The 19,426-nt window shown below is 37.6% G+C and overlaps 1 protein-coding gene across 9 annotated transcripts in view; it reads right to left on the bottom strand.

The window, feature by feature from the left end:
• TCF12 (transcription factor 12) overlaps positions 1-19,426 on the bottom strand; it is a 174,085-nt gene that overhangs the window by 56,124 nt on the left and 98,535 nt on the right. For all 9 annotated transcript variants that reach the window (XM_040600204.1, XM_040600208.1, XM_040600202.1 and 6 more), the window contains exon 7: positions 17,201-17,265. In XM_040600204.1, the coding sequence (XP_040456138.1) occupies positions 17,201-17,265 (65 nt within the window). The remainder of the gene's footprint in view (positions 1-17,200; positions 17,266-19,426) is intronic.

Below are 19,426 nucleotides of genomic sequence, written 5' to 3'. Positions count from 1 at the left end.
TAAACACTTAACAAGTGCATTATATATGGTTTGGCCTCACGTTATTTAGATTTCTTCTGTGAAACCGAAATGAATGCTGGCGATTCATGAGAAGACAGTTTTTCCATGGTTGATACCATGCTCAGCCTCATTTTTGTCTGAAAATCACCAGACTTGGAGTGTAAACCCACAGAACTGTTTGTACAGAAAACATAACGCTACCAGGGCATCAAAATACATCCACCGCTGCTTGCTCCTGGCTGCTGCGTACAGCTGGCTTCCTACAGCAGCACCCATCGTGTCGCCCACAGCTAAAGGCACTCTGCTTTTAATATTGCCAAAATCGGATGGTCTTTTAAGGTCACTATGCAACCAGCATCCTTCAGAAAAAAGGGATATGGTTTTTCCACTCTTGGTCGTTATGTAGCGCGACCTTCCCGTTACAAGGGGGGTAAAGCACAGCGGTCAGGCAGCAGGACCACAGTTTGGTTTTGCCCACCTTGGAACTGTGCTCACGCTTCTGCTGTGAGATGATGCAAAGCCAGAAACAGCTGGCTGGCTGAACCTTTATACCAAACCAAACGCGAGGTGCCACCTCAAGCTTCTCCTTCAGTCCCACCACTCCCAAACCAACCTCCTTCCTCCCCTCAGACCACTCCAGAGACGCAGCCCATGCACATCCCCAAGTTCTAGAGCTTGTCAAACGGGCAGACTTGCAGACTGGACCCGCAGGACCCACCCCAGCACCGCTGCCTCTGAGGGCTACAGCACCCACTGAAATCCGCGCAGAGCCCATTGTTCCTGGCTCTCCTCACCTTCCCTTCCAAGGCCTGAACACCCTTGGTCATAAACAAATGTATTTTATGGATTATATCATTCAAACCAGCTCCTTTGGTGTGATGACTTGTGAAAGGTGAAGCTAACTCACAGGGCTCCTGGTAAAGTACTAAATCCCTTTGAACCTGCAATGCACTGGGATCAGCAGAAAATCCAGCAGTCATATAAAATTCCAGACTATATACAACATAAGCAATAACCTCAAGTGTGTTTTTCCAGATAAATGGTTTTGTATCCAACAGCTAGTGAAATTTCTGTCTTTCACTTGTCTGATGACTAATTTGAGCACGAAAACCTTTTATTTTAATTGAAAAGAGAGAGGTGTGAAAAAGTCACCCTGTTAAAAACTAAAGGAGGGCCCAGAAGTCTTAACTATTTCTTGCAATCTATCACACTGTCTGAAGAACAAAATCAATAATGATTAAAAATGTTAAGGCATAAAAATAATTTCCCTTCCACTCAATGTCTTCGTTCTTACTCTTACAATAAAATAATCTTTAAATCAGAATTGTTAATTTAAAACTCATATTGAAATGAAATACCCTTATAAGGAGTGATATGAACTTTAAACAAAGTATACAGAAAATAGGTGGGGGGTAGGGAAATCTGCTTGTAGACTGTTTCAAGATTTTCTAATTTTGCCTTTGACAAACAGTTCAGAATTTTTTGTTTTGCAGAAAACATGATTATCAGAATATATGGCTTACATCGCATAAGACTGAATTTTGCAAAGATGCTATTCTAAACACATATTAGAGTGGTGAACACTGTGCAGGAAACCTGGGCAATATTTTGTGAAAAGCAGCTCCCCCAAACCAGCACTGTCCAAAAGAAGAAACAAAACTAGTTCTGCACTTAGCCCAGGACTCAACCTTCAGCCCAAGAACAGCCAGGGCTGAAGAAAAACTTCTTTACATAGCCTGTGGGGAAGGGGAGGAAGCATTGTCATAGTTGTCATGTCAAGTAGCTGAAGCAAGGTCCCACTCACAGAATCCCAAACCTGCTGAGGCTGGCAGGAGCCTCTGGAGGTCACCTAGTCCAGCCCCTCTCACTCAGAGCAGCTGTCAAACACAATTAGGACCTAGGTCCCATTCGCCTTAAAGACAACTCAACTCTCCCTGCTTGCCCCCAGCATCTCCTCCTGATCATTGGCAGTGGTTCTGGAAATGCAATGGGAACCGTACAGACACCTCCAGAGAAAGGGGTAGGAGGGTTCTTAGTTCCTCTATGCATTAAGGGGGGGTGGGATATGACAGGAAAAAACCCAACCAAACCCTATCACAAACAATCCAAAGCAAGCAAACAACCCCAACCAAACAGTGAACACTCCTACTCACTTCTGTGAAGCCATTCCCAAAGGTGTGTGTCTGTATCTTTCCCAGACTTCACCTCCAACCTTTACCTCATGCCAGTTGCCACTCTTGCTTTTGTCCTAAGCAATCCAGTACTCGACATTTTTATCAGACCCTGAATTTCAAAGCAGCATGGCTACTACGGCAACACTAAGTGTATAAGTAATATAATACGTACCCAGTAAATCTCAAGCTGTGCAACACACTCTAAATAAAGTTTCCTGCTCTATGTTGTCTTCAGGCAAGAATTTTTTATTTAAAAAACCCAAACCCCTCAGAAAGGGGGGGTGCACACAGAACTGAACAAAACCCCACAACCCTCTTCCCACAACCAAATGAAGCATCTGTTTTAAAATTTTATAATTGTTCCTCAGTCTTCCAAAAGAAAATAAAAATAGATGTCATTAGTTCAGCTTATTGATTTTTCTGCCTGTCTGAACCAATTGAGAAGCAATATTGATTAGGACTGATCCTTTCCTAAGGGCATCTGATAAAGAAAGGAATACAAAAATACCACTGAGAATAGCAAAAAAGCTTTGTATTATCAGCACCAAGCTTCTCCTGACTAAGTGCCCGAGGTCCCTGCACAGAGGCGGATCGCTTACATACGTAGTTTGCAGCATTCTCCACAGAGAACGTTCACGCTTACTCCGAACCTCATCTGCCAAGCACGGATCCAATTACTAAAGAATAATCAATGACTGGTTATTCTCCTGAACGCTGCTGAGTCCTGTCTGCATTACTGTTGTAAATAAACAGGCACCACCCTTAAAAAATTTGCCTCTTTGGATTCCAAAAGTCATATTTCCAGCTTCAAGATAAACAAGGATTTATTTAAAGCAATATTTTCCTCTAAGGAATGTGTGTTCAATAACCAACCTAAAAAAAAAAAAAAAAAAAAAAATACTTTTATTACAATCAACTAAGAACACAGCAAGCCTGATCCCAAAGAGAACAGAGAAAAGGAGGTAAACATGACTGCTTTACTTTTTAAATTTATCCCTTTGAGCAAAACCAAGGAACAGTTTTGACTGCTTAAGGGGAAAAGGCACAGCCTGACCCCCAAAATAAAGGCTTTTTCAAAAGCCACTATCTAGGCAAACGCTTTAAAGGGGTCCTTTTCCTAAAAAAGTACTCACATCAAAATGAAATTGCAGGGGAGTCATCTATTCAAACATTGTAAGGGTGAGGTGGGGAAAAAAAATCATATCTGGGCATGTGGGTGTATGTATTTATGCACCTTTGTCACAGAAAACAAGTAACTTGGACTTGCAGCTGCACTTACAGGCACCGCAAAGTTAGCTTCCATTCAAACCAACAAGCTAATCAACCATATGCTTATATCAAAATGGTATGCCTGAGATTAAAAGAAGCTCCTTACTCGACACATTTTTAAATGTTTTTTGAATTGATTCTTTCAAACAATTTTAGCATAAAAGCAAAAGAGCTTGACTACTTTGGAAATTTTCTTTTCCCTAGCCCAACTCCATGAACCTTTAGCATCCCAAAGAAACAATTTGATGCCAAAATACTGCTCTGCCTTCAATGAACTTCTAGGACAGCGGCCAGCAGAATTCTAATATGTTGGTAAACACTTTGATTTTCTTGCTTTGATATAAAAAAAGAAATGTGGACAATAAAGGCCTACAGATGCCCTTATGTAATATTCCTTGCAGCTCCCCAGCATTTTCAGACTACATGTAGTCAAACTGTCCTGCAAAATGCACCAACATTTTTTAAAAAACTCACTCCATACTCTACACTACCATATATAAGGTTCTACCTTGGCAAAAGTGTATTTGTTATAGGCAGTTAGCCTTGTGCTTCTTGGTCTAAATCTCGTTCACATTCATTTGTTAAATGCAAACTTATTAGCAAACACTTCAAGAACTCAGATTTTCCTAGTGTAGCCATAGCCAAACTATGCAATAGTTTCATCCAGCTACAACTGTGTGCCTTTACATTACTCATTATTTCCTATCAGAAGAATAATATGGTTGAGAATAAAAGCATTAGCCCATTATATACAACTGATTATGACAGGCCATTGTGCTGGCATAATAAGGCAGGCTGCTTTGGCAGGGAAATGAGAGCTGCAACTTACCAACTGCAAACTGAGACCTTGAAACCATCCCCTCCCCAATAAACTAGTCAACTAGGTCTTATTTTTCCTAGGCTTTTTGCATTGGCTTTCTTCTCGAAAAGCTTATGCTTTGAGTCCCACTAGGTACGCTGTCCCTATTTAAGACCGGAAAATTGTCTAAAGTTTTTTTTAAAAAAAGTACTTAAGTGTTTAGTTAAAAATTGGGAGCTTAGATACGTTATTTTGTAAAAGTAAATTAAGACAACAGCGCTCAGTTCAATCAAATCCCACCATTACCCTACCACACAGTCGAAGCCAAACTCACTAGGCATTTCTGTGTTGCTCAGAATTACGCAGAGCAGAAGCAAGTGCGTTCCTTGCCTTACTGTAAACTTGAAATGCTGTACTGGGTACAGCAAAAGTTTCACGTACATGTCCTTTTATTCCATGAACCATTTGGATGACATCAAGCATCTATAAAATGAGTCTTAATATTTCACGTCTTGCATTCTAGATAAACCTGACGATTTGCATGAGCTAGTTTAAAAGAATGTAACAAAATGAAGTCCAATGCTGCTAAACTTGTTAAATCCCCTCAGCTAAGTTGTGTACATTGTGACTGTGGTTCCAAAGGGAAACCTAGACCAAAATTAAAACATCCACAAATCATTGCACTGTGAGATACTAGTACAGTACAGAGGTTTGGGCTGCAAAAAGACCGTTCACCTGAGCTCCGTGTCATGCAGTTTCAGCCAAAAATACAAACAAGATATTAAGTGTTGAATTTCATTTTACTCAAGTCTCTGATCTTTGGAAACTGTAATGAATATGCACTCCAAAATAGGAGCTGAATTTGGAAAAACACTGACATATGATGTAAATTCATTTTAAATTTAAATTCCAGAGATATGTTTGCAATTATCAGCATGTTGTTAAAGAATCTCATCCTGAGAATATCATCAAATAGTAATGTGAAATACAGTGTTACCATTTTGAGAACAAAGGGACCCTGAATGAGTAATCAATAGCAACTGGCAGAAAATGAGGCATTAATTATGATCCTCTCTAGTGTTTTGTCTCAAACAAGGTTTCATTAAATATATTGTGCTAACCTGTACATCTTCAAGCCATCACCAATAGATCTGATCAGATACATTTTTGGTCTGCTTCAGGAGGAGGAAAAGATTAGAATTAAAAAACCCAAAACAACATCTAAAGTGTTATATGATAACTTGAGCATTTTTTTCTTGATCAATTTAAAGGAAATCAGGGGTTGCTAATAAAACATCTCAGGAGAGGATCCTCCAACAACATGCTGGTAATTGCAAACATATTCCTCATTTTAAAAAAATACTCAGATCTTATAATCTCAGTGTAGTCTCTTGAAAATTTAATTATCATCTCCTATACCTAAAGTATCATGCAGGTTTGAGAAGATAATGACAGTCATCCATCAACTGCATCCTGCCAGTGTAATCAGGCTAATCTAGCTCACTGGAGTAAAAAACCACCCCAGCTACCTACAGTACTAAATACTGAAATGATGCAACATCATAAACAAAATAACAGACATTCAGTTTTAGTGTCTTCCCAATTAATATTAACACTGAAAAATATCAAGGTATCAATATATTCTCCTCTTACACCAAAGCTTTTCCTGATCACCATGAGCTGCTTATTCAACGTGTACACCTAAGCAGAATTTGCTACTATGGATAATTCTGTTTAGGTGTAAATATACTGAGACTGAGCACAGAGACAGAGATGGGAGAAAGAAGTTTATTCAGAATTCTGTATATGTTGTTTCAAGCAGTGGGAGGAGTAAATATTAAATGCAAAGGGAAGGAAACATTTTGTATTCCTTCTGCATCTAAGTGGTTTTAAAGCATCTGATTAATACAAATATTTTGAACGAGTCCTTTCCTTCCCTCCTGCAATAGTGGCGTCCCTGCACTGATACCGCATACTGGCAAGACTACAAATTCTGTCTTACGCTTCTAAAAGCAGCACCCTGCTGATGTTGGTGTCCAATCCCCGAGGTTATGCTGGCTCAGCTTGTCTTCGCTCATCCCCTCGGGCAAGGTATTTTTGCGTTGCTGACTGAATTCTAGGAAGGCATTACTAAGCATTGTGATTACAGGTCAGGCTCCCCTCCCTTTGCCTTTGAATCTTTTCGCTACATTATGAAAACAGTAATTTGAACAGCTTCCTTACTGTGATTATACAAAAGCAGAAGGTTTGTGGAGAACTGCAAAATGTCAGAAAAGAAGCAGCTGAGGGGTTATTCATCTACTTTTTAATTTTTTGGTACCAGTCTTCCTGCTTTTCTCTATGATTACAAGATACAAGCATAAGAAGTCAACATTATAATAAAAGATTTTATGCTGAATCTTATTTACAGAAGTCAGACTATAAAGGATATTCTAAAGCTCAAACTATCCTTGCATCTGTTTCTCCCTCTGCATCTTCAGCAGAATTATTTCAAAAGATTTCAGACAATTAGTAGAATGTTTCATGTATATGGTATGGAAGCTGTGCATCTCCTCTCCCACACAACCAGGAAGAAAAATCTCACTTGCTCTAAGCACTAAGTCAGAAAATGTGTAACAAAAAACCATCACTAATATAGCAACCAGACAATTGTCAGGACTTAGCATGATGGACCCATACGTTTTCACGTACGACCAAGTGAATGTTAAATCCAATACCAGGGTGCTAGTAAATGGATAGACGAGCCCAGTAAATACCTTGGGCTACAATCCCCTCCCCCCTTAATATATGTTATCCTTCTCTCCCTGCTCTTTAGCAATCTGTGCCATCAGGAACACGATCATCTTGAAAAGCACAACACAGCTGAAACCAATGCAAGCTGGATGGTTTAGTTCCACAGGTGAGGAATCAAAATGGCAAACCTGTCTTGTGCTTCTTTCCATCCACTGACTACCTGCTCCAGCTCCAGCCTCTCCTAGCTCACCCCTGGCAGCAAACGCTAAGTCACAGGTTGCTTACACCACTCTTACATCTCCCTTCCCAGTTCTACTCAGGGCCTGTATTCATCTTGAGAGCAGTGTTCCGTGCAGGTGCAAAGTTTGGGAAGGGACTTGATCTCTCTGTGAAGTAAGGAAGGCAGGCAAACAGGTACCTACCATACTAGAGTAGTTATGAATAAACACTTTAAGGAAATCCAAAAGGGCAATCCAGCTCAAACAGACAAGTACAGCTGAGAGAACTGAGCTGATCTTTTCCTCATCCTCCAATAATACCATAAATTTGTAACTGAGGAGCACCCAGATCTGAGGCAGTAAGATTAGCTGGAGACAAATAGCAATTGGCCAAAGAAATTGTATCTACACTCCATGGTGCAAAATGGTTTTTACTTCCTTATGCAAGATTTTATATATATATATACACACACATATATTTACAAAATATTCGTTACCTTAAATACAATCAAACACAATCAAAAATTAAAAGGAGGCAAGAAAATGTGCCAACCCTAAATAGTGTGAGAAAGGCAAAGACAAGGAACAGTTTGTCTGCTTAAGACATTCAAAACTGTTCCTTGCAGAACTGTTCCCCTTTTATAAATAGCATCCCTCCCCCAACTATAACTAAATCTAACACCTGCTACCCACTTCATTCCGGGGGGGATGTCTTCCCTGATTAACTTCAGGTGGTCACCTCCAGCTCTGGAAAAAGAAATCTAGCCTGTCCCCTGTACATTTTTGGTTTCTAAAAAGGTTCTGCAGGCTCCTTATCTGCTGGGAGACAAGATCTATTTTCCCAATAGCACAATAAGTGATTCACTTCTAATAAATCATAATCAAGAGGAAGTTAATATTGCTTGATTACTTCTGAAGTAAAAAAATGAAGCAAAATAAACTCAAGTTTGGATATTCCATCTGCCCTTAAACTATATATCCCTCTCCCCATCCCAGCCTTTTAAGATGGTATCAGCTGGCAGAACCCAGCGTTGCTGCTTCAGTTAACATTGTGTCAGCCTTTCCCTCAGAAGCCGCATTTCTTAAGAGATTGATAGCTCAGCTGTAAAAATCTGCTTTGGGGAGACACCTGATATCAAAGGTGTCAGAGGAAAGGAGATTTAAAACAGAAAATACACAAAATAAAATCAGTTTGTCAGCTTTTAAGTTAGATTGGTATTAAAAATCCCACACATGTACAAACCTTGCGATTTTTTTTTTTATTTCATAACTCGGTTATTGGATTGAAATAGACATTATGTTCCCTATACTGTTTCTAAAACTATGTGAGGAAGAACAGCAACTGGAGCTGCTGCTTATATTCTTTTATAAGTCCAAACAGATAAGAAAGGTCCAGAATATCATGTATTCTTCTGCCTCATTGGAAAGATCCATCTAAAGCATCTTTAAACACACTGCCAGCAGCAAGCAGGAAGAGCTTTCTTGTTACTGTTTAATAGATTTTTAATTTTATTTATTTAATAATAATTGCAGGGGTGGGGGCAGCTGTGGAGGGGAGAAAGAAAAACACTTTGGGGAACCATAGCTGATACAATCTGACATTTTTATTAGCACTAAAGTAAATCTAAAATTTTTTTAAAACCACAAAATGGTAGCCTCTCTATAGCACCTATGCTTTTTTTATTATCAGCATACGCACATCTTTCTTATTGTACACAATTATGTTCCAGTGTATATTCTCTATGTACATATTTTTATTATTACCTAATTTCAACACCTGGAAGTCAAAAAAAAAAAAAAATCCAAAAAAGCCTGAAGGGATCTGATCTGAGACACACTAGCTACAAGGTTCAGCCTAAGATTCTCCAGAGACAATTACCCACACTCTAGCATCCTTCTTGCCACAACATTACCTCCTCTACTGTCTACCCCCTAGGTGTGGTCTAAATATGCCTATTTCCAATCATTCCTCAGACAAACTATTTACATTTTCCCATTACTTTAAACCCTTTCATTAGTTTGCCTTTTTTTAAAAAAAAATACCTCTCTTCAATAGCTCTACAATATCATAGGAGCAGATGGCACACCCTCAACACAGAATAACTGTTTTAATTATTGCTCTCAAGGAAACCAAGAAGAGATAGAAGGTCTTAGAGACAAACGATTTAAAAAGTTTCAGGATATGAACAGAAATCCTACAGGAAGAAATGAAAACTGCAGAACTCTGAATGTGTGTGAGAGGGCTGGCATACACACACTTCAGGCATACGTAAGCTTACCCTTACTACTAAAGTAGTTACTGGCCCTGCAAAGAAAAACACCTCATACATATTTGTTCTACACAGTTGTCCATTACTTCTTTCATCTTCCAGCAAGACATAGAGTGCTCAGTACTCCGGCATATAACGCCACAGTAAATCACGTTAGTAGTGGTCTAGTATTAAAATGCTGAATAGTTAAAAACTTAGCAAAGCATCCTAGGAGCAACTGCAAAGACGTGCTGCCACGCTGCTGTTTGGGGGCTATACCTGCAAGATAGAAAAAGACTTGTTTGGAGCCTTCATCTGCATGTAAAGAACCACCCTGTTTTAAAACGTGATGTGCTACAAATACCTTTTTCTTCTTTGATGCGCACATTTTAAGTAATACCTCAGCTGTCAGATACCACTAAAACACTGTCCCTTCACAGCCACTTGTGTCTTTTGCTTTTGCCACTTCCAACTTTCATTCTTACAAAACATGTATTTCAAATTACATTTTTCATACTCTTCTTTGCTTTTCCATTTTTGTCAGTAAATCTCATTTCCGCATCCCACATACGTTTTTATACACTCTTGCCTCCTAACACATTTTTGTCTGTATGCTTATTCTTCCAGCTGTTTAGTGTCACCTGATGCTTTACTAAGAAAATAAAATCAGTTAATCTTCTCCATTGCACTATATACACATCTCAGAATTACACTGTTTATAAACAGATTTAAAATACTTCAAAGTTGGTGCTATTCAGTTCTATTAATTTTTCTCTATGCAGCAAGCTGGTACCTACATCCTACTAGGGATACTTATTTTCACTCTTGCTTGCATATTCCTCACCACCTTGCCAGCTAACACAAAAAAGTTGCCATTTTTGCCTGTGCACAACGTGAGCGAGCTTTTCTGTTCTCCCTAGATGACTCAAATTTCTCAAGTTCTACTCTTATTACACTTCTTCAGCCTGTGAGATAGCTGTTAGTGTGCTCTAAGATTCTGCTTTCTCCAGCATTGCAGGATTGTTCTTTAGATTTGCATTTTGCTCAAAGTGCTTTAAAGTATTTTTAAATTTGTAAGAGGCAAATTACTGACTATGCAAAGGCAAAGTAACATACACTTGCAAACGTTTATTTTGCCAAAGTGATCATCTGTTAAATTGCCCAAGAAATTGGTGCTAAAGGCATTTTTGGGGTTTATTTCAAAGTTCTTATAGTGTGTTTGTTAAGAAGTAACAAATTTTTTTTTGCACAAAAATAACACAAACTTTTTACTCTGTGAAGGATGTAACAGCTAATAAATACAGGTTTTCATGCTTGTAAATTTATTCTTTAATACATTGCTAAATTTGCAGACAACAAGATGCAATCCTTTGAAGTTCCATATTAAATCATGAAGACAGTTGTTCTTAAGTCAATAAAGAAAGGTCACAAGTTTTTTTGCTGAAAAGCCAATAGTATGAAATCCAGTTGCTCAATACCTATAACGTAATTAACTTGTAATATTTTTCAGCACATGTGAGTCAGACGTATAGAAATCTAGCTTGCTTTGCCTGGAACCCAGATGAGGAAAGTGTTTCTACATTGAATCACTCCAAAGGTGGAAGAAAGATGGATGAGTTTGTTCCAACCTACTTGAACCATCAAGTGACAAGTCAGCTAATTTTTTCTCCAAAGTACTGCCCAAGTAAGACCATCCATTTAAAGTAATTCAAGAAACAAAACATGCTCTGAAGATCCACAAATCCACTCATCTGCCTTAATATTCCAGTGAAACACTTTTTTTTTCCCCCAGAATAAAGAAGAAATTGGTAAATCCTGAAAAGTTGGCTGAAATGACGTCTTAAGATGTTTACTTGAAGTATATTCCCATAAGGAGCACTAAGTATGGTGCTAATGTGCATAAAATGTTACTGTCATACTGCAAAATTCAGGCTAATTTAATAATGCCTGATGTGCCTTGCATCATGTTGCAATGATGCAATAATATGCTGCTAAATGAGTCACCTCACATTAGCTTCACAGCAATAGCAGAGCTGATGGCTATTGAAGGGAAAATGGTGTAGCAAGATTACTGGAAACACTGGCGGACCAGCTTTCTGTTTAATTTTTTTTTCTTCCTCCAGAAAACAAAGATTCTGAAGCAGCCTTATTTATTACCGATATGCACAAAACTTATATAAAAATAGCAGCAGAAATGAGTTTAAAATCCATCTGCCACTACCAAATAAATTCTATGTATCATAGACAGTATCATAGAAATTTTTCATATGCCTTCTCTGCAGCACAATCTATTTCATACTGCATGAAATATATAACATCATTATATACATCATGCTATGTAGAGTAGTATATTTTATGCAGTATAATACATATAATTTTACATAGACTAAGTGAAATGTATTTAGGAAATATAATCCATAGCTCCTTCCAGCGTTCATGTATTCTACAAATTTATCAAACCTTTTTCTAAATGTATTTAGGAAATATAATCCATAGCTCCTTCCATCCAGCATTCATGTATTCTACAGATTTATGAAACCTTTTTCTAAAAATATTTAGGAAATATAATCCATAGCCCCTTCCAGCCCCTTCTACAGATTTATCAAACCTTTTTCTAAATGGGTTTTATAATATTTAAAGTGTCCCATCATCTTATAGAATATATAGACAGCTAGAAAAATAAAGATACGTCTCTTTACAGAAAGGTTACACTTTAAACAAACTGGTGAATGCCTCTTCAGTTCTTGCCTAACATCCATTACATTTAGCACTTGATTTTATCTCCTTTCTCGCACATGGGATAGTACACGGACTTGAAATTATTATGAAGTTGGGCAAATGTGTTATCTCCACACGTCAAAAAATCCATGATGTCTATTTTTCATGCATGATTGTTTAGAATTAAACCAGGACATTAAGGGGATAGTCACAAATAATTTACTATCTTCAACCTAGTGACGCCAGTGGGGAGAGACAGACTTTGCCAGGCACATGAGCACAGGCACCGTTGGGCTAAAGAAGCATCCCCCCCTCCCTCTGCCAATTAAGCCAGGGCACTTACAGGCTCAAGGGGATAAAGTTAGCTTCTGTGAAGACCCACAGAAACAATTAGAAGAATTAGTCTAACAGCTACACATGTACTGCACATTTATCTCGATTTCACTTGGAAAATCGTGCAGATTCCTGGCTTTCTTAGAGCTCAGACCTGTCAACGCAATGTGCAGCGACAGCTGGGTACCCTTCTGATGATACTGGAAATGGGAGCCATGCATTCAATATCTGAAGTCTAATCTCATTTCTTTCACACAAATTACAATTTTCAGTATTAAATTACACAAGTGTAAAGAAAACTTATTACAAGAAGCTTTCTGAAAACTTGATCTATAGCCATTTTAAGATTTGTGAGAAGATGCCCTTTCCAAATCTGCAATTACACAGCTAACAGGAATGGTGGAATCCCACACAAATATCACAACCAGCCTCCGCTCCTCCAAATCAAAGACACAAATAGAGACACTGTGTCAAGCCACGTAGCCTCACATTTCATCCCGATAGCCAAATGCAGTTTGTACATTTCTTCTAAAATCTGTCAATTCTTTGTCCAGGTAAAAGTTTTTGACATTCATCTAAGCCAGCTCTGTATAAGTCTCCGTTTCTCATGCTACCCATCCACTCAGACTCTATATACTCTGTGAAACATCAGAGAGGGGAAAAAAAGGCAGTAAGAGTTGGAAAGGTACGGAATATAGCGAAGACCTGTCAGAAGGAGAAAGAGTATGAAGTACTAAGAAAGCCAAAAAAGGAAGATGATTCAGAACTTGACAGCAAAGCACTAGAAAGAACACACAAACACACACCATTAACCTTATTAACACATAAAACCCACAGCTTAAGACAAATGCAACGACCTTATTCAACACTGGTATGTACATGAATAGGCACAACACAGCGCTACATGCTGTACTCCAGGATGCTCCTTTTTGGCTTCCTTAAAACACCTGCTGGAAATCAAACCTGGAGGTGTGCACTTCCTCTTTGGTACAATATTAATAAATTAGCCATATTTACATTCTTATGGCTAAACGTTATACCTGAATCACATTTCCTTACCTACGTTGCTTAGATTTTTAAGGTACATTGAAAATCAACCACCCTTAAACTCCTACAGCGTAAATATAAAGCCTGCGGGTAGCCAACAGTCCGTACAGATCACCACCTAGACCATTCTCAGTAAGTGGTGAGAAGTGATAGTAAGCGTCTTTGTTTACAGCAGTCTTGAAAACTTTCATTCCAGCCCTCTGTAACCTTAACAGCAGTAAAAACTAAAACTCATCACACACCAACACCAGGTTATTAATACCATTTACACCAATGACATATGGAAAGAACTTCGGTGGCAGGTTGGGGAGTATTTGGATAAGTTAGGTATTTTCAAGTCATCTGTACCAATACGATACTCGGAGGACTGGCTCTTGCAATTGTCAGAAACCTTAGCCACTGTCTTTGAAAACTCACAGTTTGGAGTGCGGACCCTAACAAAGAACGGGGTTGGTTTGTTTCTTTCAGGGAAAAACAAAAGCAGTGCCTTGTAATACCTCAAGAATTTAAATTTCATTTTTTGGAAGAATACTGGGAGAAGCAGACTGCAAATTCCAGAAGAAAATAAAGAAGTAGTATGGATTTAGCTGGAATAAACTACATAAACCCAATCTCGCTTCCTTCTCAGACAACATATGAGATGTTTTAATAAGGCTTTTACTACTTTCACACTTCACAGGTGAACTAAGGAACCAAGGACAACCAACACTACTGCTGAATACAAAGGATAAGTGTTTAAAAAACAGTAGCTAGGAGTTCATGATCAATGCTGGGTGAATGTATTAACTGAGACTTTGCAGGCGTCTGCTTTGGGCATCATTCCACCTCTTAATTAGTGACTTGGATGAAAAATGAAGACCACATTTACTAAACTCACAAAGCAAATAACCCAGAAAGATCTACAAATGCAATGCAAGCCTGGAATTCAAAATTACACTGATGAATTTCGAGAAGATATAAGTAATGTGTTAAAAAAAAAAAATACACTTTTGCATGTGGAACCTGTGAACTGAAAAATATAGGCTGAGGAATGACAAGCTGACCAGTCTTACAATAAGAAGGTACTGGAAATTTTTAGACCATCACCAATCAAACCATTAGCAAAGACTGGATATTTGTTATGAAAAAGGCAAATATCACACAGCAAAAAATTAAGTGTTGTCAGAAAGGTCCAGGAAATTTATTTTTGCTATCATGCTAAGGCCTTAAATAAAGTACTTTACCTAGTTTAAAACACTGGAAAACCCCTAGAATTGTGAACCTACTGGCGAGCACCTACAGCAGAGCATAAGCTTTTCTACCAATATTTCAACCTGAGACAGACCCTGTTATATATCCTTTATTAAAAACAGACCTGCATTACATTCTGCACTATACACACCAACGCCAAAAAATTAACTCCCTTTATGTCTTATCTTTTCTAAGGACTCCTTATCATCCTAATCATCTACTGGATTTCCAGCTGCTACAGACTTCAAAGAATATAGATTCTTCTCTGTGTCCACTGTAAGGCAAGAGTTAGATGCTTTAATTACAATGATATTTAGATAAGGCATCAGGGAAACTTTTGAAGAGTAAGTACATTTAAGTAATGGAAAACAAAACACAGTGTGGTCACACAGTCTTCTCCATCTCTAGAGGTTTTTAAGAACTGACTATATGAGCATCTGCCAGGGACAATGCAGCTGATTCTTCATGTGGATTGTCAAAATGACCTCTCTCAGGGTCACTTTTGACCTTCTTCTCTATCATAGCTTTCAAACATTGGAGCTACAACGAGAGCTGTATTACGGGCACTGCCGTGGATTTATGAAAAATATAAAAACCTAAAAGGATTCAGAAATCCCACCACGTTCCGAGTTAACAAGTTATTTCAAACACTATCAGATTTAACTGATAAGACCAAATTAAAGTACAAACTGTAACTTATCACATAAACTTTCAATTTAATTTTAATTCAATTTAAATTTATGATCATTTTCTATCCTGAATATAAAACCAATACAGATTTACCTACAATAATATTTTTCCCATACGCTAAAAATGTGTAAGAAAGAAGAAACTGTAGGAGAGGGAACAGTAAGAAGCATTTTGAAGGAATAAACAGAATTAGAAGTGATCTTAATAGAAACAAATATCTCTAAGATTTTGGCTTTAAAATAACTACATATAAAAAAATATTAAATGGTATTAGATATAAACAATTAGGAGATGTAAAAGCATTTTCCTCAGAAGCCAAACAACAGAAATTACACTCATTACTGCAAAACAAAACAGAATTTTATGCAAAGTTAATATAAACCCATTTTCCAATACAGAACATTAACTTAATGAAAGAGTAACGTGGAAATTAATTTGCTTCCGAACTAATGTAAATTTTGAGTTATTATATTTAAATACAGTACATACGGAGTTATTGGAACAATAGTAGTTAACATTAATACAATGTTCTACTGTCTAGACTGGCAATAATGTGAAGCCTGTAACTTGAACTTAAAGAGGTATACTGCTTTTTGTAAGAATGTTACTGAAAGCTCACCCATACAGTTATAAATGGGTCTTTGTTCGACACATCTGTGTTGCAGAGAAGTAGTAAAGGCTGTGAGAATGATCCTTTCTTAATAGGGGAAGCGATGCTAGGACTGCATTGCCACATGGTGCTGCCCATTCACACTTCCCAAACTACTAGCTAAGAGACTCAAAACCAAGATGTCAAACTCCTTATGCTAAGTTTTATCCTTCAGAACAAAGATGCTCCTGAAAATATCCATTCAAAGCAAACAGCCTACTTAGAGTGAAATTTATAAAGATTCCTTTTACAGAAAACAAGCTTAACTAATTTTAGAATTCCAAACATATTAGTTATGTAAAGTCTTTGTCAACAAATACTGAGTGTAATCAAATGCTAATTATACTTTTCAAACATTCAAACTTTCTACACATTCAAAACAGACTTTTAAACAATGATCAAGATAGTATGCTTAATCTTCACTCTAAAATGAAGATTTAGAGATATAAAAGAAAGTTTTCTCAACTACAAAAAAACACATCCTCAAACATACAAAATAATGATGTATCACACTGGATAACCTGCTAAAAATGGAAAGCCTAGTAACACTGTTTTCCTTAAAAAATGCACATGATCTCCACTAGGAGTAACAGTTAACTAATGAACTATATTCAGCAATTACTGATATTTTTTGACAAATTGTATGTGAAAAATCCAAGTATCACAGACTAATCCTGATGGACAATCAGTACTGGACTGCAATTCTGTTAGCAGACTTGGGAGAGAGGAACAACTTGCAAAGGGCAAGAAAACTCATTTCACTATCATCTGCAGGAAAGATGCGATACACACAACTGAAAGCACATTGCTCAATATGTTCAGACCAATAACAATCCCCCTTTTACTAAAAACACAATGCTTTGTGGTCATGAGCCAAAGAACCAGTTTCACTTGCACACAGCAAAAGTACCTCCTCTAAATGGATATATGAAAGTGCAAGGAAATTTGACCACACAGAACCCAGAAAATTTACTCTGGAAATTGTGGAATGCATTCTTGTTTATTATGTTTGGTAGCCTGACACATTCAAGTAACTTAAACTAGATTTTAAATCAGATTATTCCATTTGCTTTCAATCATAATATACTTACTTGACAGCCCGGTAACCCCGTATCTCTACCATACAATGGAAATGGACCTCTATCTGAGGTTTTTCCTACAAAAGAAAGACATTTGAAATTAGGTTCTTTTCAAAATCTACTAGATACATGCATCAGTTGTCCTTTTATATGCAATTCAGAGAAATCTGTTAGCATCATAGTAAATTCATAAAAATTAGGTTGCATGAATGAAAGCAGGCTTTTATACACCTGTGTTTAACACAAACAGCGCTACTGTAACATATTAACATACTTAATTCCATTCCTTACGTAACTGATCAGCAAAAAAAGAACTACTGCAATGTGTTTATTGTTATAAAACATCCCTATCAATATGTTTAAATGAAAAGGGAAAAGGTCCAGCTTCACTTCCATTATTAATGAGCAAAGATAGAGACACTTTTAGACGTTCCTCCTTCCTACCTGAAACTAACACATCGCTGGTATCATCGTAGGAAATGAATACACTAAGCAGTAAAATAAAACCAACAAAACCACATGAAAAGTGAACAAAAACTTCAATCCAGAACAAGAAAACCCACACCAAACTTAAACCAGGGCTGAATCATTCAGCTCTTGACATTCATCCCTTAAATCCTTCAAATTCCTTTTGTTTCACGTACATTCTAGTCAGGTACAAAACTCAAGTAATACAGCTGGTCAAGGCAGCAAAACAGACTCTTTTACCACATATGCAGGATTTGCCTGGGGGTAGCAAATACTGAGTATAGTGCCTCGTGCAGGGTGCCTGCCCTCTGATGTCGTTAGCTGGGGTCGCAAGACATTAGCAATGTATTTGTCAATTCCAGAAACATTGGTGCTGCATTTGTTGGTTGTGCCACCAGGCTGGCACATTTGTATATTAAATATAATAAAACTCAGTGCGAAAGTTCTCCAGTAAGGCTCAGAAGTTTATCAATCAAGGCTTTAAAAAAAATAATAAATAATCTTAAATAGAAGTCTCTGCTGAACAATGTCAAGAATCAGACAGCCATCAAGTACATGTGTAACAGAAAACACCACGTGCCCATGCCTGCCCTAGTTACGGGCACAGTTAGAATGAAGAAACACCCCGTAACACCACTCAAGAGCCTTATCCAAAAGCAGGCATTAATAAACCATGACACCTATCTATTTGAAAATGAATGTCACCTTCCCCAAGTAGGCATTCCCTTTTCTAAACAATGCATGTGTCATCCAGTCGTCATAAGAAGAATAAATAGCCTTTCTTACACATTCCCATTTCAGTGATTAATGGCTCTACACTACCGCAATTGCGCTTCTCGAACAGGACCTCCTTTGCTTTTCCTGATTTTCTCTATTACCAAAAAACCCTAAACATCATTTCGTAAGAGGAAAAACTAAAGTATGTTTATTCATTTTAAAAGTGCATTTTATGTAAGTAGAAAGGAAGTCTGAATCCTTGCATCAACACCGCTGCAAGATTATCATCCTGATAACTACAGGTAGTCCAGTCAACAATAGTTTGCTCAGAAAATGGCAGCTCTGCTGTAACAAAGGGAGGAAAAAAGTTAACATTTTTCTGCTGAAGCAATTTGCCTCTAACAACAATTGAGCACCAAGCAAATAAAGTACCTAGCATGCAAAATTGTATGAAGTAGGATGAATCATGCTGTTCATATTAAACCAGACTCAGCATTTTCTTTCCAGAAAATGAGAACCTTATACCACATGATAAACAACTTCGACTGAAGTATGCAGTATTCCAGGCAGGCTTTAAAACAAGTATTTGTACAAGAGTCAATTACAGAGACTAGAAAAATTATGATTTAAATTACGGTTTCTGTAGCAAGCAAGAAATTGTTAGATAAGAATGCATAAAATCATCTGATTTAAATGTTATCACTCAAAAAGTTTGGCAGGCTCCCACTAAAGGAAAAAAGCTGACTAGAATAGCCCAATCTATACTAAATTTGGGTTTAAGAAATGATTGAGTTAAGGCTGCCTGATGCTACTACCTAAGTGTTTATCAAGAATTAGAGCTGAAGCAAATTAACATTTAACCTGTGTTCAAATGGCTAAGCTTCTCAAGGAAGGGTTTGGAAAACAACCTAGGATCAAGTACAAGATGGTTCCTTTGGTAGAGATAATCTCCCAAACACATTGCCAGTGCGAGCACTTAGATACGACTCTCAATCCTGCAATAACATGACAATGTTAAAGGAACATGTTTTTAAACAACAACAAAAACCAAAC

Source organism: Falco naumanni, chromosome 7 (assembly GCF_017639655.2).
Source record: "Falco naumanni isolate bFalNau1 chromosome 7, bFalNau1.pat, whole genome shotgun sequence".
NCBI classification, from domain to species: Eukaryota; Metazoa; Chordata; class Aves; order Falconiformes; family Falconidae; genus Falco; species Falco naumanni.
This window is presented reverse-complemented; position numbering and strand designations above follow the sequence as displayed.